The sequence below is a fragment of the Salarias fasciatus genome, chromosome 15 (genome assembly GCF_902148845.1).
Source record: "Salarias fasciatus chromosome 15, fSalaFa1.1, whole genome shotgun sequence".
NCBI lineage: Eukaryota > Metazoa > Chordata > Actinopteri > Blenniiformes > Blenniidae > Salarias > Salarias fasciatus.
Genome location: NC_043759.1, coordinates 18,044,763 through 18,064,469, shown reverse-complemented (window position 1 = coordinate 18,064,469; position 19,707 = coordinate 18,044,763). Strand labels below are relative to the sequence as shown.

At 45.5% G+C, this 19,707-nt stretch overlaps 1 protein-coding gene across 1 annotated transcript; it reads left to right on the top strand.

Moving 5' to 3' along the window:
- Positions 1-1,118: 1,118 nt before the first annotated feature.
- Positions 1,119-18,881, top strand: LOC115401910 (proenkephalin-A-like). The gene is made up of 3 exons (XM_030110290.1): positions 1,119-1,251; positions 12,753-13,002; positions 17,983-18,881. Exons 2-3 carry the CDS (start codon positions 12,865-12,867, stop codon positions 18,604-18,606), a joined length of 762 nt encoding a protein of 253 aa, XP_029966150.1. The 5' UTR covers positions 1,119-1,251; positions 12,753-12,864; the 3' UTR covers positions 18,607-18,881.
- The last annotated feature ends 826 nt before the right edge of the window (positions 18,882-19,707 follow it).

Genomic DNA, 19,707 nt, shown 5'->3' with positions numbered 1-19,707 from the left:
TAACAGAAGACCCAATATTTGCCGTTGTGATAACTTTCCAGAGCTGTAAAACGGTGTCTGTCACCAGTCCTCGTGCAGTGCTTTGGTTTCTGATTAGTGCAATCATCATCTGGCACTTTCTGGAAATGAATATTCTCGCTTGCGTCTCAGACCAGTAACGACTGGCTCCACCTTCCTCTGCAGCTTCTCATTCCAATTTCTCCGTTGTTTCTGCATCTCTCTTCTCGCTCCATTGTTCTTTGTGCTGACGTTCCCATCCTTGCCAAAGCCCTATACTTTTGGGGGTGTATCCTGCAGAGAGAAGGACGTAGGGACAGGCCGCTCTCTCTCTCTGTCTCTCTCTCTCTCTCTCCCTTCGTTCCCAAATCCCCTGCATGACTCATACTAACCCGTCTGCGGACCCCCGACTGGCGGCGCGCTCCGTCCATTGACTGCTCCGCTCCACATTGTTTCAATCGCAGAGAAAAGCGCAGCCTCGTCCTCAGGTGTGCCATCATCACCCCCGCCAGCAGCAGAACGCCGACCCCTCCCAGTTCTCCCCCCACAAAGATTACCCGACTGATTACCGCTCATCTCTGCAACACTGTGTTTTCCCCACTTGTGCTCCAAGTTGCATTTCAGGGGCAAACGTCTGAGTCGGAGCGCCGTCGTCTCCCCGACCTTGGCCGGCGGGGTTGACATCGAGGTTGTGTGTGTGTGTGTGAGTGTGTGTGTGTGTGTGTTTTTTTTTTAACGGACACCTTAGACACCCGACTTGGGGATCAATCTCACGGTGGATGATGCGTATTTTTAGAGTCCCATTAGCCGGTTCGACGAGGACGAAGTCGGTGGCGTAGGCAATACCTCCTACGTCAGCGCGGGGCCCAATGGTTGGATGGTTGGTGTGTGTGTGTGTGTGTGTGTGTGTGTGTGTGTCCGGGGGGGGTTTGTGCGTAACAGAATGGGGGAATCCACCCCTCTCTCTCTCTCGCGGTCTCTCTCTCTCTAATCTCCCCTCTATGATGTGAACGGTGATGTTTCAGGGGATGGGAGGAGGAGGAGGAGGAGGAGGAGGAGGAGGTGGAGGGTGGTGGGTGGTGGTGGGGGGTTGAGCCAGGAGGGAAGGGGTGTGCCATTATAAGGAGCCTCAGAGGAGGCGTGCGTTCAGTTGTTGAAACCCTTAGCCTAAGGATACGAGCCGAGCCACCAAACTCTCCTGTTGCCAAAGAAGAGGACGGACTCCCGAGAGGTCTCTTCACAGCACACACACAGGTAAGGAAGTGAGGCTTGTTCCTGAGTGTGTGTGTGTGTGTGTGTGTGTGTGTGTGTGTGTGTGAGCGTGCTTACCTGTGTGGAGAGATTAAACTGTTTGCCTTGAATGAAGAAGATAAGAAAAGACATGTTTGCCAATGAGACAATAGTTAATTGTCTCACTTGCACAGTCTGAAGAGAAACCTGCTGGGTAGAGATGTTCTCCCTCTATTTTCCCTGCTTTTCCTTTTCTTTTGCCTCCTGACTTTAACTTTCTGCGTTTTCTCTCTCTCTGATTATGTGATTTTTTTGGGGGGGGGTTTGACCCCGGGGGTAATCCTCCAAATAACCTGTTCTCACCTGGAATGGTCTTTATTTCTTTTTTCCATTACTCTGTTTGCGTCCCCGCGGCTCCGCCACCGTCAGCAGTGCAGACATCGCACCTGATTACTACTTAATTAACAGGAGAGAAAGTCCCCGAACGTGCTGAGAAAGCAGTTAGTCACTCAGCTGCACTTTGTTCCTGGGCTACCTGACTTCAATCTCGCACAGCTGCAGCACCTGCAGGGATGCTTAGATTGCAAAAAAAAAAACTCTGAAAGCATCATAAAATCCAGATTACTGATCACAAGAAGGCAATAATATGAAGAAAAAAAAACTTCTGAAACATTTCTTCAACTCGTGTTTTTTTTGGGAAGTGAATTGATGAAACCAGCAGGGATCAATGCGCACCCTTGGACCTCCAAAAGCTTCTTCACAGTTTGATCTGAGCACTTTTGAAGAAGAAATATTTGTCTTTGGACTTTTCTCCGACGTCAACCTGTAGTAAAGGAAAGCTGGAAGCCGCAGGAGTGAATCAGCCGAACGCTGTTATTATGCTAAGCGCAGGGTAATGATGATTTTAATGATAATGGTAATGAATGTGAATAATCTTTTCCCATTATCGGTGAAGAGGGTGCGCGCGGAGAAAATGGCTGGTTAATGTGCCGTCCCCGGATAAATGACTCCACACTGGAGAAATGCTTTATGTAAGAACGGACTGTTTGCAGGACGGAGCGTGGGCTCTACCAAGGAGCAACCGTCACACTAATATCAACTAATTATGTCCCTTAATTGAGTGTTTTTCGGTCTGAAAAAAGGCCTTTTCTTCTGAAACTGCTCCATAAACATCAGTGTTTTTGCACCTGGGATTTCAGAGGAGTTAAAGTATGCAAAGTAATCTCGTTTGGAAATCTGATTGCACATTTGTTCTGAATCTAAAACGGGCTTAATCTACTCAGACCTTATGCTAATGCCGAGCTGCATCACGATTTCATTTCCAATTTATTTGTTCCTCGTGAAGAAAATATTTGGCTTCCTTTCAAGTGCTTTGCAAGCGTCCTCTTTGTAATCAAAGCCTTCAGGATTCGTGCTGCCTACCTGCAGACCATCTGATTACGCTGCTCACAGGATTTCTGAGGGCCCCACTGTATGTATTTTTGAAGTGTTTCATGATCTGAGGGCGTGCTGCTGCGGAGAGACGGTGAACAAGTGAGTATACCTTCATCTGTTGCCGTCAGGAACCCCGTCCCCTTCCCTCCACGCTCAAGTGTTTTGCAGTTGGACGCTTTTCTTTGCCGTCATCACCTCCGTAGAAGTAAAGGGGCTTGTCTGGCCGCGCTAGATTGCTTTCCCGCCGGCTCCGTGTCCAATGGATTGGCGCAGGTGTCAGCGCAGCTTAACAGCGACCGGATCAATGATGACACCACGTCAGCTGCCTAACAGTCTGCAGAGTTTCTGAGCAGGGTGGGGGCGGGGGCGGGGGCGGGGGACAGCTCCAGCCCAACTGAACGCACCATTAGGAGTGTAATGTCCCAGTTTGTGTAAAAAGCCTTTTATTTTCCAGTCATCAGGAGCTGATTCAGCTCATGTGTTCCCTTTCGAGATTTTCAATTAACTTTTTGGAATGCGGCCTCGTTTCTTTCTTTCTTTCTTTTTTTTTCCTCTCCATTTTTGCTTGGCCTCACTGAATAAACTCAAGTTCCTTTTTTTTTGGAGGGAACGTCGTGGGTACAAAGTGTCCGAATTCGCCGTCTCACAGACGCCCACGCTTCCAAGTTGTGCATCAGCTCCGGGCTGCGTGACGGTTTATTAGCCAAACCGGCGCCTGCACTGCGCTTTGTTCTGCACTTGGGCTGATATTGGTTTAGGGGGGAGGCGAGGGGGGGGGGGGGAGGGGCCATTAACGCTGCTTCACGGGGTCTCGATAAGATGATTGTTGGTGCGATTTCTCTGCCATCGAACACACATCCGATGCCGGGGATGATTGCGCAGGACCCAATTGAGTACCTACCCTCAGGTGCATGTATGCTTCCAATTAGACGGCGTCCTGCCGGCACCATTGATGGAAACAGCGGAGACGATGCGCTCGATTGATCTGATAGGATGAGAATATGAAAGTTTCATAATTCCACTTAATATTTGATGAGTGTTAGTGGAGTCGCTGCAGAATATAAAGGAGGAAATAAGTGTTCTGTGCATTTGTGTGTTCTGCAGTGTCGGTGAGATAAGATTTCCTAAAAGAATTAAAGGCAACATTAGATAAAAGCGCATCGAGCAGGCAGGAGAGATTTCCTCCAGGAGATGTTCAACGGAGACGAGGACAAAAGAATAGTTGCAGGATATGAACAATCTCTGTTACATGTGATGGCATCACCATAAGCTTTAATGTAGCTGCATACTGCACACACACACACACACACACACACACACACACACACACACACACACTCTAGCCTTGACCTCCTCTCCCCGATGCCCCTCATATCCTGTCAATCCGACAATAACGAGACGTGAGCGCAGCAGCGATCCAGGTAATAAGAGCGATCACCAAACCTGATGCAGCTGTGACAGAAATGCCTAAATTGGATTAGGCGCATTCTCTCAGATTAGACATTTCAGGGGGGGAGGCCGGCGGCGGCGGCGCTGCACGTACTCCTGCAGCCGCTGCCGGTTCTCACCAACTCCCACCGAGCCGCTCGCCGGTTATCTGTGACTGCACAGGCCGGATTTACACTGCCCATGATCCTGTGTGTGTGTGTGTGTATGTGTGTGTGTGTGTGTGTGTGTGTGTGTGTGTGTGTGTGTGTGTGTGTGTGTGTGTGTGTGCGCGTGTGTAAATCCTCAAAGGTTTTTTGGGAAGAGTAACTTCTTATCAGTGTTGTTGCAGGACAACAGCGGCCATATTTGGTGTTGATTTTTGTGACACTGTGTGATTCTTATTGGGGGTGTGGTGGTGGTCCGGGTGGAGGTGGGGGGTGGGGGGATGGGGGGGGGGGGGGTGGGGGGGGGGGGGGGGTCCTGGAGTTGACCCAGTGCTCGGGAATGAATAAATGCTTGTAGGGTAACATGCACATCGTCGTGGCTTTTTACATTTAGACTTCAATCCTTTTTTTTTTTTCCTTCCATTTTCTACCACAGTAAACAGCTCTCTTTTCAATTATTTGCATTGTTGTTCAGGCAAATCAAATGGCATTCTGTAACTGTGAGTGCTCTGAGAGCAAATTATTAAAAATCTGCAGGACCACTTTTGATTTTGAAGGCAAAACGACTGAGATGATTCGGATAGAAAAGCCGTTTTTAGTGTAGACAGGCAATCACTGTGGAGTTAGTCGCTTGTGTCGTCACACGAAGAGCGTCAGTATGTCTAGATTATGTTTTAGGTTAAGACATGCGTGGTCAAAAAGGGTAATCCCAGGAAGGGAGAGGGACAGGGAGCTGAACTGGACTCGATAGTAATGTTCACCACAGCAGAAAATGACCGCTAGAGTGTCAGGGATTAGAAAGAAAGAGTGGCGGTTCAACAGACATCTTGTCCTCTTTTAAAACAAGAGAAAAAACTACCAAGAGAAACACTTCTACAGCTGTTAGAAAGTGTTTTTAGTTAGATATTGATCCACAATACACTTTGGAACATGTTTCAGTCAAGGAAGATGGTTTCTTTTCTACAAAACTTTGTGCTTTTGGACGTTTCTGTGTGATTGACTTTACAGTTCAGACTTAGAAAACTATCGACACGGTGGTCGTTTTCCCTGTTTTATGAAATAAAGATAAAAAAAATGAAGACGTGGCCTTGCTTACACAATCACAATAAATTGTGTAATATCAAATCATGAAAATATTGTATCACCAGATGTCAAGTGTGAACATTTTTCTCTATTTTTATGATTAAATTCCGGTTTTATTTTAGTCTGTTTGCTTTAACAAATCAACAAATGACCTTTAGCTGCAATATGAGTTCCCAATTTACGGGAAGATCTTAATGACACGTCGCTGCGCAGCTGGTGATCATTTAATGAGCTCAAGATTTCAGATTACCATCTTTGCTATTAATGCCTTCACCTGAAGACAAAAACAGGTAAATGGAAAACTGTTGTTCTCACAAATAAAGGAAATAGTCTCGATAATTGAGGATCTTCCAAGGCGAGGCTGCGCTGTTAATTTTCTCTGGGGGGCTTCGTGACAAACTGCTGTGGAGGAAAGAGCAGAGACATGAGAAAGCAGTGGTGCAAGGTTGTTTTTTTTTAAAGCTGGTGTTAAACCGTCATGATCCGTGACGTAGCAGCTGCTCAGTGAATCGAATGGGTTGGTGGTTCAATCCCTTCCCCACCCTGCTGACTGTGGACAAGACACTGATTGTGACTTTGATTAACCACTACTTAAATTGATGTCTTTATACTTTGGGATTTTTACATCTAATAAGCTTTCTGTTATTGGATCTAGATTCAACCATTGTGCTGTTTTTGCTTTCTTCTTCTTTATTTAAACCTACTGCTCAGTTTGTCAATTTTGCAATTTTATTATTATTTTTTTCTAACTTTTGTGCTTTTTTGCTTCAGACTTCTGTGTTCGTACCACCAGGTTTGATGTATTGTTCAAATATTGAAGTGAAATATGTTGCGGAGCATGAATGGACAGTGCAGTCTTCGGTGATGTTGCTGGTATCACGGTATAGTGCAGATCATGATATCAGCTCTGGTAATATCAGCTTAGCAGGCCAGAGTCAGCGTGAAATCCACTTGTCGCTTGTTAAGTTTTGCTAGTTAAGACAGTGGAGCTCAGGGCACCAATAAGCACTAATACAAGAACTGACCAACAGAGCGCTTGCATTTGCACTTTTCATCTCCACTGGATTCTGTCACAAATAACCAAAAAAGACTGTTCTTGGTCCACATCTTGTTCGATTTGAGAGAAAACATGCGTTAAAAAAAAAAAATCAAACCATATGGATTGCTTGGATATGAATGAAAATGAATGGTTAAATAATGTATGTTTCAGTGTTTGACTCAGTCTTCCACAGTAGATTCACAGGTTGTGTTTTGATCCTGTGCCATGTTGCATTGTTGGAGGTTGTTCTGCTTTTGGGATTTTCCTGGTTTTTACAGCAAGAATGACGTGTGCACTCAAAACCAGGAGTCTTTAAAGCTATTTGACCAGAAAGAGTCTTCATGAGAGTCTAAAAGTATAACACTTTAGCCTTTTTTTCACTGGAATACAGAACCAAGCATGACTTTGAGCTCTTCGTCCCATTTTGTTGCACACTGTTTCATTTGTATCCCTTTTGATCTTCAGTGCCCGGTCAGCTCATGCTGTACACTGAACAAAGAGTTGATTAACGCCGTCGACTTCGCTTCATTTATCTGTTCAGCAGAACAGAACCGGATCGAAGAGACTCTTCTGATTCAGCGTCACCAGACTTCACTGTCTTTTGTCTCTCCCCCTCTCCGTTCGCACACTGAAGTGCGCTTAACTGGTTCATTATCTCAGATCAACGCATTTTCCACAAACGATTATAGAGCGCGAGGCGATAAAACACTCACCAGTCTCAGGGTATAAAGTATTAATCAAGTGTCATTAATGGTCCATGAGATGGAAAAGGTAGAGCGGGAATTTTAATCATCGTTCCCTCCGACCAAGTGGCCGTTTCTCCGCGCCATCCATCTCTGGAGGCCGCTGGCCCCGGCGTGGCCTTAATGAAATAGAGTTAAGATCTACAAACCGGCGAGGGGGGACGCTGGAGCCATCCGCAGTATGTCACGCGAGATAAAAGGTCTCGGCCGTGTGGAAACGGCGGGAGCGAAACACCAGCAGGTGAGTGACGGCGGGACGGGAGCACGGAGGCGAGGACAGAGCGACGGGGACAGGAGAGCGAAATGCTAAAGAGGGGGGAACCGAGAGACAAGAGAGAGACCCCCGGGTTATCTGTGCATTAGCAGGCTCCTTTGTGCTTTTCAGCGGCACGCAGACAACTAATGGACGAGATGGACTGAGAGCTTTGTCGGAGCCCAGCGTCCCGCTTTTCTTCTCCTCCACTCACATTCCCGACACCGCGGCCCCCTTTACACCCTTCATTACGGCTGCTGATGCTAATTTGTACCGGTGTTGGCTTTATTAATTCACTCCACACAACGCCGGATCCCACCCGCGTCTATTTGCTCGCAGTCGTTAGCTGGAAAAACGCAAAAAAAGGGCCTCTTACTCCAGCTTTTTCAGACTGAAGCCGCATTGTTCAAATGGAAAACATCACCTTTACATGTTATTCAAATGTTTCAAAATACTTCAAATCTTCTGATTCTCGCTAATGAATGAAACCACGTTGATGGCAAGAGAACAAGTAACAGCTACTTCCTGTTTTTTTGTGGCAAATGAAATAAAAACATTCCAGTTTGATCACATGACAGGATGTTTGAATAAAAGGCAGAGAGAACAGTTTGTCCGTCCTCTTTACCCATCGTATCAAAATACTTTTAGTTCAGTAATCACATTTAAATAATGACCACTCTGAATGATTCCATCAGTTTTAGAGCAGAAAGGTGAGAGAGCATGATGAAAATAACCAAATGTTTTCATTGCCTGATCTCTAACTTCTAAATCTCCAAACTGCTTCACAACACAGAGGGTCTGATCTATGTGTGTTTCCTGAAATAAAAATAGGTGATTGGAGTGATTGTCATTAGTAAACACCAGTCAACAAACACAATATACCAAGAGATCTTTCTCATATCTTGCGCCAGTTCAACTAATACACAGGTGTTTGGACTCTACGCACTAAAGAAAAGTCATGCACACATAGAAAGAACATGCAAACTCGATACAGAAAGGCCAAAATGCTGGAATCAAACCAGTTTCCCTGTGGGGGTATAGTGCCAACCACTACTCCTCAGTCCTCTGAAAGTGACTCAACACATATTTATCAGTTTTTATCCATTATGGATTATTTTAACTCAAGTCGGTGTAAATAAAAGTCAGGCGTGAAAAGAACATGAGGCAAAAAAACGGGAGATAACGTTTCCTTTCCCGACCTTTTCCACAAGCTTTTAATACTTTCCGTTCAGTTCCTTGAGAGGCAGTAAAGCAGCGGAGCGTCACGCCAGAGATTTCCGCTCCTGTGTATTTTCGGCAGGACACGAGAAATGCACTCGGGTAACGAACCCAAATGCGTGAGAGCAGCGCCGCTCTCATGAATGTTCTGATTCAAAAGGTGGGAAGGAGAAAAACATTTCTCTTGAAAACATTTTCAGGGTCTGATTTAAGTCTAATGGAAGCACAAGACAATATGTTTGTTTTGGAAAAGGATTGGGTAAAAGCATTCGTTTCCGCGCGTCTGAAGGTAGAGGCTCATCGGCTCCTTCGTCACGGCGCTTTCTCCTTCCTGCTTTCATGTCCTCATTCATTAAGAGGGTCCAAGTTTCTTATCCGTACCTATTATGGAGATTTATTTTTGAATGCATCCCTTTTGGAGTGTGTGTTTGTCAAGAACGGAGATCTGGAGGGGTTATGGTGTCGGCAAGTCACCGCCACTTTTTCCTTGTACAGTACATCATATATCAGCGCCTTGTCAGGTAGATTATGCAAACGATATGAAATGCTAAGGATAACTGGACTTGTATGCTAATTTATAGGCGTCCAGGATGGAGCGGAGGCAATAAGGAGTGTGCAGGCTCATGGCTCACGGTGTCACACACACATTCAATTTGAACTTATTAAGATGAGGCATGTGGCCGCCACTGTCAGGGAGCTCCGCAGGGGTTGCCAGATCCCACCGACAGTTTCAAGCCAAAACACATACAGCAAAATAAAATGCTCAAATCACAACATCTCCAGAAACATGTGTTAAAATAGTGAAATCATCACTCATTAATAATTACGCAACCAAATAGGCAAAACAAATTGTTCCCTGTTTTGTTTTTTCTCTCTTTGTTTCTTTTGGATTTATTTGCTCGTGTTTATTTATGTTGTAAATTTTAAGATTGTTTCTTTCAGTGCTGTTGAATTTGTTTTACATTTTGCGTCCCTTTATTTTTATTTATTTAAGCATAAGAAATGTTTTTTATAATCGTGGTAGAGTAAAAGTCAAGGGGGTTTTGAGACCACTGCTTCAGAGAAGACTGTCGTCCTTTGGTAAAGGAGTTTGTGTTGCTTTGTGATATGAAGCAAAAGCTAACAGTTTTAGAAAAAAGTCTTTTATTCCTGCTGCTTTCAGACTTCTGTAGAGAGAAATGTGAGCTCACCTGTTTCTAACACTTCATTTTTGTAGTGTTTTTTTTGTTTTTTTTTTTCCGCTGCTGGCTGTGAAACAAGTCACATCATAGGATTAGATAGAAGAAAAAAACAATTTCCTTGATCCTCTCTGTGTCTGGACTTTAGCAAATACAAACACATCCGTTTCAGATTATATCAGCACATCAAGAAGTCCTAAATCACAAAGAGAAGCTCCGAACTTTTCCATCCTCTAATCAGCAGCAGCAGCTTGGATATTATCGGCATTTATCTCCAGTTAGAATAAAATCCTCCAGCAGTCATTCCTCTCCAGTGAGTTCACCTCAGCCTTGTATGTAAAATGACATTATTGTCATTTCCTCTTTATTGAGCTCATTGTTTTATTCCCACTTGTCACAAGGTACTTTGTAATAAATCACATCACTGCCTTACTTCGCTTTTTAACATGTTAATTTATTCTCTGTGGAAGAAAAGACGCAGTTAAAGTCTTTGTGTGCGTTTCCACTCGGCTTCACCGGATCGGATCTGCAGGGAAACGTGGAGACAGGAGACCCGGAGCCAGTCGTGTGTCTTCCATCACGACGAAGACCTGGAGCGATAAATGTTCATGAGAGAAACTGACGAGAAACTGGAATGGATGGGATCCAATAGAGGAGGAAAAACGTGATTTATTGGACGCAGAACTACACAAAGCCACAGATTCCAACCACCATTTTAACATCAAAATGAAAAACAGAGCTTAATAGAGCTAGAATGATTGAAGCTGAGAAGATAGCTCAAACAGTCTATGAGGAAAGTGGAGGAGGAAATTGTTGTAGAACTGTAAACTGGGAAAAGGGATTTTCCCAAATCCCGTTTCCCAGCTGCATGCATGTGTGTGTGTGTGTATATGTGTGAAACATGCATACCCTCAGTGTTAATGGAGTGAGTTATGGGACAGTAACGTCCTGCAGGGAGGTAAATACAGTGTGTGATCAACCTGGAGTCACCAGACGGAGGCCTTATTAACCTTTAATGTCCTCATGTTTCCAGTAAGAGGAGGGTATATTCATTCAGAGGGAGTAATATTCATTGGTAACTCGTTGTTAATCAAAAGCCACAAGCGCAAAACAAAACCAATCACCCAGGTGAAACGTCTGGAGTCATTACGGAGCCCCGCTCCTGGCTCCCAGCACCTACTCACTGATCACAAGTGCTTCCCTGCGTCATTAGATATTCACGGCTGGATGAGGAACAATCAGTGTGTTTGGTAATCACCAGTGTTGGACATCTTCTTCTTTTCAACTCAAACAGAAAGGACTCTGCACAAAATGTGTTTTCAGGCATTTTCAGAGCTGAAGCTTTGTGGGGATCTATCGGGACTTGTAGATCAGATTCACGTCCTGCATTGTGGAGCTAAAAGCCTTGTGAATGTGTGGAGGCCAACGAATGGACGGCCGTTGTCTCAGCTGGTTAATAACAGGGCTGGCTTCAAATACCAGTCCAGATTACGTTGGGATATTGTGCAGGACTGATTCTGTGCTGAACTCACTCAGAGACAGAAGATCAGAACAATGTGGGAAAGGCTGAGTCAGCATGCAGACCCTCAGGTTTGTAAATGAGCTCAGTGAGTCGGGGTCACTCGGTGTGGGGGGGTCACATGACACCCAGGCCGGGTTTGTACCTGTGTTTACTGCCCACACTGTTTACTGTGTGATCAGTACGGAGTCCTCACACTGCAATTACTGGGCCGGTTTGATTACATGTTTCAGATCGGAGACGACACAGCTAATCAATTCATATTCAGGAAGATGTGATTTGTTTACCAAATTGCAATTAAGTGCAATTAAGAATTAGTAAAATGTTTTTTTTTTTTTGTTTGTTTTTTTTTTTTAGCAGATTGTGAATTTTTATTTGGTCTTTACAGCTGTTTCATTTGTTTTGGGATGTCAGTGTATTTTTGCTTTTTGAGCTATGACTCTTTTAGCCATTTTAGCATATAAAGCCATTTTTATCTCTTTTAGTCAAAATCAACATGAGCGTGATTGTTAATTGTGCTGCATGTCCAAAACACAGTGGGATCCAGATTCTGTCAAAACTCTCTCCTACAGTGTAGACCTACATAGATATGTAACCTAGAACAGAATATGACAGAGCCACAGAACTGTCAGAGTAAATAAATATTTTTCTGAACTGTACCTTGTTATAATGAGTTTTCTCTCTTCAATTTAGTCAATTTTTTTCTTAATACTCAACAACCTCAGTCTACACTTTGTGTCTGAAAAAAACAAAGCAAAACTTTGACTTTAGACCAGCGTTAGGAAACACTGGGCCTCAAAGGCCGAAGTCCTGCATGTTTTAGCATGTGGGACTGATATGGAATATAAATATATTGATAGTAGCATTTCTCAGCTGTGGATGGATCAATAATTGTAAAAAAAGCAAACAAACAAAAAAAACAGAGTTGATTTGGGGTAGGATGTGAGATTTTGTGCTGAATGTGTGATTTGTTTTTGTGTTATTGGCTGATCCAGTGGTGAGTGACGGACAGATGGGGGTCATGGAGCGGAGGTCAGGTGCGCCTGGTTCACAGATCATTGTTTCCCCTGTTATCCTCTGACACATTTCCCCCACACCACGTCGTTATCTCTTCGGAATTGGCTCTTTCCTGCTCAGACGTCCTGTATTTTTATCCCGGCCCTCCTGAATTGGCCGTGTATGGATGGCCTCCTCCGGGCTAATCTCCGCCACCTCATATCAACGCTCACAAATCTCCAACCTCAGCCGTTATGAGTTCGGTCTCTGATCCGAGTCGTGATTCCAGCCCACTGGAACAGACCCATTTTCTGGGTTATTGCCTCGGGATGTGCTCCGGCTCCGTCCCACCCACGCTGCCCGTGGCCTGCTGCCGGCTGCTGCACGCTCTCCCACCGCCAACGCTTCCACCCACCACCACCACCAAACTCCACCTCACGGCGCTCACTCTGCCCGCTCTCTCCCTGCAGGCTGGACCCCGATCCTGCAGGTTGGACCGCCCGGACCCCGTCGCTCGCTCCCGACTCTCCTCCCTCGCTGGGCTCCTTGTCCCGTCCCCGGGCCGTGTGGGCGTGTTGAGTGATGAAGATCCCTCTGTGGTGCCTGCTGGTGCTGCTGGCATGTCTCTTCAGCCCTGGAAGCAGTGACTGTCAGGGGGAGTGTGTGTCCTGCGGTCTGCTCCTGCAGCAGCAGCAGCTGCAGCAAGCCTTCAACACCATGGTGAGTGTGTGTCAGTGCACGTGTGTGTGTGTGTGTGTCTTGATAGGGGTCGTCCGATGACCCCGATGTGTTTGCTGCAGTGTATAGGCGAGATATTGCTGGTTGCATGTTAATCTAACCCTGTGATCACTCAAAGCGCCAGAGAAACTGTGAATATCAACTCTGAGAGTTACTCTGTTACTGAAGCAAAGTGTGAAAAGAGCGATTTATAAGAATAAAAGCAGCTCATAAAAAGGACTAACAGTGTATCTCTGGCAACTTGAAGTAAACTGGACTCATTTCAACTGATATCTGCTTCAAATTTACTTAAAATGACCATCATTCTGCTATTAACTGTAAAATAAGGAAAAAAAAAGGTTCCTCTGGTTAATCTGAGGATTCAGGACTGATCTTTATTTGCTCTTTCTTATGTTGCTTTTGTCTGGTTTTTCTCCAGTTTCTCTCCACCACCCAGAAGCATTGATTTGAGGGTAATTGGTGACTTTAAATGTCCCGTCGGGTCTGTGATGGACTGTGGTCCGCCCTGTCCCCCGTCCATTGTCATCTGGGATTGACTGAAGCCCCCGGTGACCCTGAGTTAGATGAAGCCGAGTAGAAGAAGAATAGAATTGTGAAACCAAGCTTTTCATTTGGAAACGCGGAAAAATGATGGAAAGAGTGTAAAAATGAGAGAAAACAGGCTTCTGTCCTCTACAGCTGCAATATTTCAAGATCATATTTAGTTGTCGTGCTCCTCTATCGGTCAGCTTTGTGACGGGAGGCCTCAGCCCGCTGTCGTTTGCGGGATTAGCTGCATGTCTGAACACGATCAGGAGCCTCGGCGCTCTCCTCCAGCTCCATCCCCAAAACTCCAGCCTGCGGCTCAATCTCATTTCCAAACAGTCGGCGGGTAAAAATAATCCGCGGGCGTCCGCAAGTGGCTAATTTAGCCGATAATGATGCAGAGAGGGAGGCAGCTGGGACCTTTTTGGAACTTGTAATAGAAGTGTGTAATTGACTGCCGCTCGGCGGCGGCGGGCCGGCCTCACGCCGGTGACTGACACATTTTATCAGCTCCTCATTGTGAGCGCCGCCTCCCCGCAGAGCCGCAGATGGAATCCACCGAGCAATTCCATCCTCTCCCAGTGTGTGTGTTTGTGTGTGTGTGTGTGTGAGAGACCTGCCGGTGTCTGCTATCATGTCAGTATCCATTCATTTATGTGTGTGCACATCTGCAGACGTGCACGGACTCACACACGAGCCGGGACAGCCAAATGCCAGCGGCTGTGTTCACCTGTAGCGCCCCACTTCCCGGGCGATCCCGTAGCGTCCGATCAGGTGTGTGAAGGTCACAGCGTGGGCTGCGTGGCGATTTCTCCGCGGGACATCATGAGACAAAATCATACCCATGATGCAGTGTGGACGCTGTCGGTTACCTTCTCTCCTGAGTGTAATCATATACCTTCCACAGAGCCGCATGTGTCTTGTAGCGTCTTATTTGACCTTTCTGTTAGTGTTTAGACTGGTTTCATGATTTTCTGTCTGTTTGAGGTCATTTTCTCTTTGTGGCCATTCAGACTGGTTGGTTTTCTTTTGTCTGTCCGGTCATTTTCTCTTCATGTGGAAATGTATCATCTTCGTTTTTGTGTCTGTTCCTGGACATTTCGTGTTATTTTGTTTCTTTTTGTGCTAATTTTTTCATCTTTTCCAGGTCATTTTGTTTCATTTTCAGTCACTCTATGGTCACTTTCTCTCTACAGTCACTTTGTTTCTTTAAAATTGTCAGTGTCTGCTGTAGAACTGTAGTTTTGTGTCTGGTCCTTTTCTCTGTCAAGATTTGGCATTTGTGGTCATTTTTCTGTTTGTGGTCATTTTGTGTTTGCTGTTACATGCTGTCAGTTTTCTGCCGTTTTGCATCTTTGCTCTTTTTGTTGTTGGTTTTGAATAATTTTAAGTGAATTTGTTGTTATGTTTTGTGTTGTTTTGGCCTTTTGGGGTCTGCAGTCTTTTGAACATCTCCACTTGAGGTCATTTCATTTCAGTTTCTTCTCTCTGTTACACCTTTCACATTTCCTTTTGTTCATTCTGTATGTTTTCTTTTCTGTTGTAAATTTGTGTTTGGACATATTTTCTGTCTCATTTCGATCCTTTCTAAACATTTCTTAATGAATACATCATTTAACAGTGATAGTTTTGTATGTGTGTGGTCACTTCTGCCATCATTTTGTGGCCGTTTGCAGTGTTTCCGTCTCTCTGTGTGTCTGTGGATGTTTTTTTGTTTTTTTCTTTTTGCTCTTTCTGATGTGTTTTTATGTGTGTGTCTTTGTGTGTGTGTGTGTGTGTGTGTGTGAGACTGAAGGCTCCTCTGGGCTGCCACGCTTCATCAGGAGTGTCAAGCAGCTGAATGGCTTCGTCTGCCTCCATCCTTTCAGGGCTGACGGGGCAGCGATCGCTCATTTTTCCTACCTGGACGCTTGTTTCACTCAGTGATTGGTCGGGGAAACAGGGGTTGAACTTTTGCGACATTCATTACACAAGTTTTTGTTACTTTTCACATGAAATAATGCTCCACACTGGACGTTTTCTTGGAGAAACTTTTACTATTACTGTGTCACAATACCGAAATAATTATATGATTTTCTCTATGGAGGTTTCGTACTCCACCTTTCCCCTCTTTAAGGCGGTGTAGCCTCAGATAACCGACCAGAATGGAACACTTTATTAGAGTTTTAATTCACATTTTATCATCTTTTTGAACTTCATTGTGTTTCAGAAACTGAAGCTGGAGTTTCTCCTGCTGCCCTCACAAGTATAGATGCACAGATGTGTGTGTTTGTGTGTGTGTGTGTGTGTGTGGTGTGCCCCCGCCGTCCCACACCCCCACCCTCCTCTCACTCATAAACTCCTGCAGATTGCTCCATTGATCTGACGTGGAGAATCCCCTGGTGTGCCCATTTCATTTACAATGGATAATTAATTTCCGTTGATAGATTCACAGCGGATCTCCCTCTCTCCTCGCATCCCCTTTGATGTGAGCAGGTTTTTTTTTTTTTTTTTTATAACAATACGCTTTATCTCATTGGAGCGAGATTTGACGAGTAAATGGGATTTGCTGCTTACCTCAAACTGAAATTTCACTGGGGGGAGGCCCCAGACTTTAAGGGTGGGGGTGCTGCTGCTGCAGGGAGGATGATTCACACATTTAACGGGAAGCAGCTGCAACTTATTTTCAGGTAGATTTATTCTGTCCACAGAAACAATAACGTGATGCTTTCGAGGTGTGGATGACAGATTCTGGCTTAAGTTAAGCGGAACTTATTGCTGCAGCAAAAACACATCAATAGAAAGTTTTTATCTTACTGAAAATAGACATTAGGCTGACAGAGAACCAACTAATAGTCACTTTATAACCTTCAAAATGTAAAGAGTCAAAGAATTCGATTAATAAAGATGTCAACAAATCATTTTCTATATGAACTTAAAGGACAACGTATGTATAATAACAAGATTTTAAGTGTTTAAAGGTGTTTTAAATTTCAGATAAGTCATTCAGTCTCCATGTTGTAATAGAGTATCTGTTTCCTAAGGTACATCACGATGTTTTGCCGTCACATCCATCATCCTGAAGATGTCAGACGGTTCGGTGTTGATGATAATAAGAAGGGGGACGTCATTAAAAACTGGAAAAGTCAGCGGCGTCTGGCTGGGACAGAGTTTGATTTAGGCTTCGCTTCAGTCATTATCACAAGTTAAAGAACCATTCAGTCATCAGAAAAGTTTCATTTTTGTCAGCAAATGTCATCATTTACCTGCCGTCCTTCAAACCTCCCGGTCTTGTTCTGCCAGTCATCGACGGCTCGTCCGTCGAATGATGGACATCTCATTTGGGCGCCGGAATTTCCATATGTGCTGAACGCAGCAGCGGCGGCGGCGGCGGCGGGGTTTATTAACTCCTGAGGCTCGCAGGACAAAGACTGCCTCATCAGCCGGGGTCCGCAGAGAAAAAAAAAAGGGTCATAAATTTCTACCGAATGGAATATTTATGGAGGAGTGAGGGTCTTTTACAACAAGAACATCCTGCAAGTGCAGTATAAAGGAGATTTATTCTCTGCATTTGGTGCTACGTTGTTTTTCCGCCCATGATGAAGACAAACATGAACACTGGATGTTCTCCCACACATTCTGCATGCAATAAAAATCTGTACGATGCCGTGTTTGGTAGTTCATCATTGCTGGAATCTGATCCGTAGAGTTATATACTTATAAAGTGGATTTCCCCTGATTTAACAGCCCCCCAAAGTACACTACGTTATATTCACCTGACTCATACAGTCAAACTTTGTGTACCAGACTAAACACACAGGAATTCAAGACTGATGTAACAAACCACATTTTGAAACAGTAGATGTATTTCTACTGAGCCGCGGCTTCCAAAGCAGTTTGAAGTATTCCTCCAGACTCGAGTAGTCCTGAGACGTTCAGGAGGAAGTCAGTGGAATATCCGCTCTGAGAAATACTTTGATGCCTTCTTTTCATGGTCCGCGCTCTGAAAAGATGGAGGTTTTTGAAGACCGGCTCCCTCCGAAGACTCGTCGGCCTGTCGCGTCGCTGCCTGTGCAGATTAAACGCTTGTAACTATTTGTCTGGATCGTTCATTGTGTTGCTGTAATGAGATATCGGACCCGAGAGCCTGGAATCGCATGTAGCCGCCTGACTGAAGTGCCGCCGCTCTCATTAGCTCTCAGACATGATGGATTCCCGTTACACCAGGTATCGACGGGCAGAAATACTGAGACTCCTGAAGCCTCTGTTCAAATATCCATGATTACTTTATACTTACTACTTTCAGATCAATGTGTTTGTGGCAGGTTTTCTTGATGTTATGCCAGTAGAAAATGGGATTCATCTCAGTATTGTATTGGTATTGTATCGTGTCTACGTTGATTTTCTGCTGGTATCAGAGGTTTAACTGTACGTCTTGCTCCTCTGCTCCGTCCACAGCTCTGTCTGCTGGAGTGTGAGGGCCACATCTCCTCCGCGCTCACATGGGAGGTGTGCAAGCGCGCCGTGAAGCTGTCCCACTACCCCACCCGTCCAGACGGGGGCGCTCTGCTGAAGAGAGCGGGCGAGGAGCTGGAGCTGACCTCCCTGGACGTGGACTCCGACGTCGAGCTGCTCAGGGAGGGTCCCGGGGGCGACGAGGCGCCCTTCGGCCAGCGCAGCGTCCAGTACGACTCCGGGGAGGCGGGGCGGGTGGAGGAGGGGGAGGAGGAAGAGGAGGAGGAGGAGGAGGAAGAGGAGGGCCTGGATCTCCACGACAGGCAGCCGAGGGAGGAGAGGAACGCGGCGGGGGGCGGGGACAGCTCGGAGGGCGTGGCCCTGTCCAAGCGCTTCGGCGGCTTCCAGAGGGGGCGCCACGGCTACAGGAAGCTCATCGGCTCGCCCGTGCGGCCCCTGCAGAAGCGCTACGGCGGCTTCATCGGGGTCCGCAAGTCGGCCCGCAAATGGAACAGTCAGAAGCGGGTGAACCAGCTGCTCCGGCAGTACCTGGGCATGAGGAGCAGCCGCAGCGGCCGCTTCAACAGCGGCGCCATGACCCGGGTCTGGAGGCAAAACAAACTGTAACACTCAGAGGCCTCCGCCCCTCCCCCACCCGCAACCCCCACGACCTCCACCTCTCCAGCACTTTTTCTTTTGGTTTTGTGTTTTCCCAGCAGCCCCCTTCTCCACGTTGAACTGTGAGCCCGCCGTTAAAGAACAGACTCCGCCGTCCTCCCTCTCCGCGCAACAGCCGATGTTTTGACCGTGACGTCCTTCCTATAGATCACCTTGACATGCCATGCTGTGAAACAAAACAAGTAGACAAGTGCAATTGAATATATATTTTTGTGTGTCAGTATAATGATTAAAAAAAAGAAAAAAGAGGGAGGGGGTAAAAGCGATTGGGTAAGACATTTGGAATCGTCTTGAATGCACTTTGACTGGAGTGGCGTCTGCAGCTTTTTGCACTCTGTGGGTGGGAAAGGAAACGGACTCATGTCGCAGTAACTTCCCGCTCCTGAACACGGCCTCTGTTGACGTGGGACACGAGACAGCCCGCCGTTCGTCTGGTATTAGCTGTCGTTCGGCTCTCTGTCTCTCCGCAGATGTAAATACGGCCCTGCAGAGCGACTACTGAAGCACAAACACTTAATCACCCGTATGAGAATCCAATTTTCTGCTTTCGAAACTTAATTAATTAAACACAATGGAGGCCAAAATTGATTTTTTTGGGACTTTTTTTTAATGTTATAAAACTCTTAATCGTTCCTTTAAAAAAAAAAAAAAATCTAAATCTTTATTCCCATTGGTCCATCCGAGCTGACAGATAATGTCACTGTTCTGATCTGGGTCATTAAAGTGGAGGTTTCTGTGGCAGGAGATGGTTTTTGTTGATGCCGCAGCAGCAGTTTCTCTCAGTGGATCCACACTGCACTCTGCTGGCTGAGGAGCACACACATCAATTCAAGCACTTCTCATGTTTTGTTTTGTTTGTTTTTTTTTTCTGTACCTACATGGAAATGTGAGTCTGACATGAAAATGTTTAGGAGTGTGTTTTCTTCCTGTGAAGGTCTGGGAATTCAGAATGAAGACTGCTGTTTCACATTATGACATTAAAGGAGTATTTTTTTTCTTCCATTTCTTCTAAATGATGTAAATCACCTTGTAAAGTTGCCCCGTGTCATT

Excerpts from the sequence above, each read along its gene's own strand:
- LOC115401910 (XM_030110290.1), top strand. The coding sequence starts at position 12,865 with ATGAAGATCCCTCTGTGGTGCCTGCTGGTGCTGCTGGCATGTCTCTTC. Across the intron at positions 13,003-17,982 it reads AGCAAGCCTTCAACACCATG|CTCTGTCTGCTGGAGTGTGA; the intron begins GTGAGTGTGTGT and ends CTCCGTCCACAG.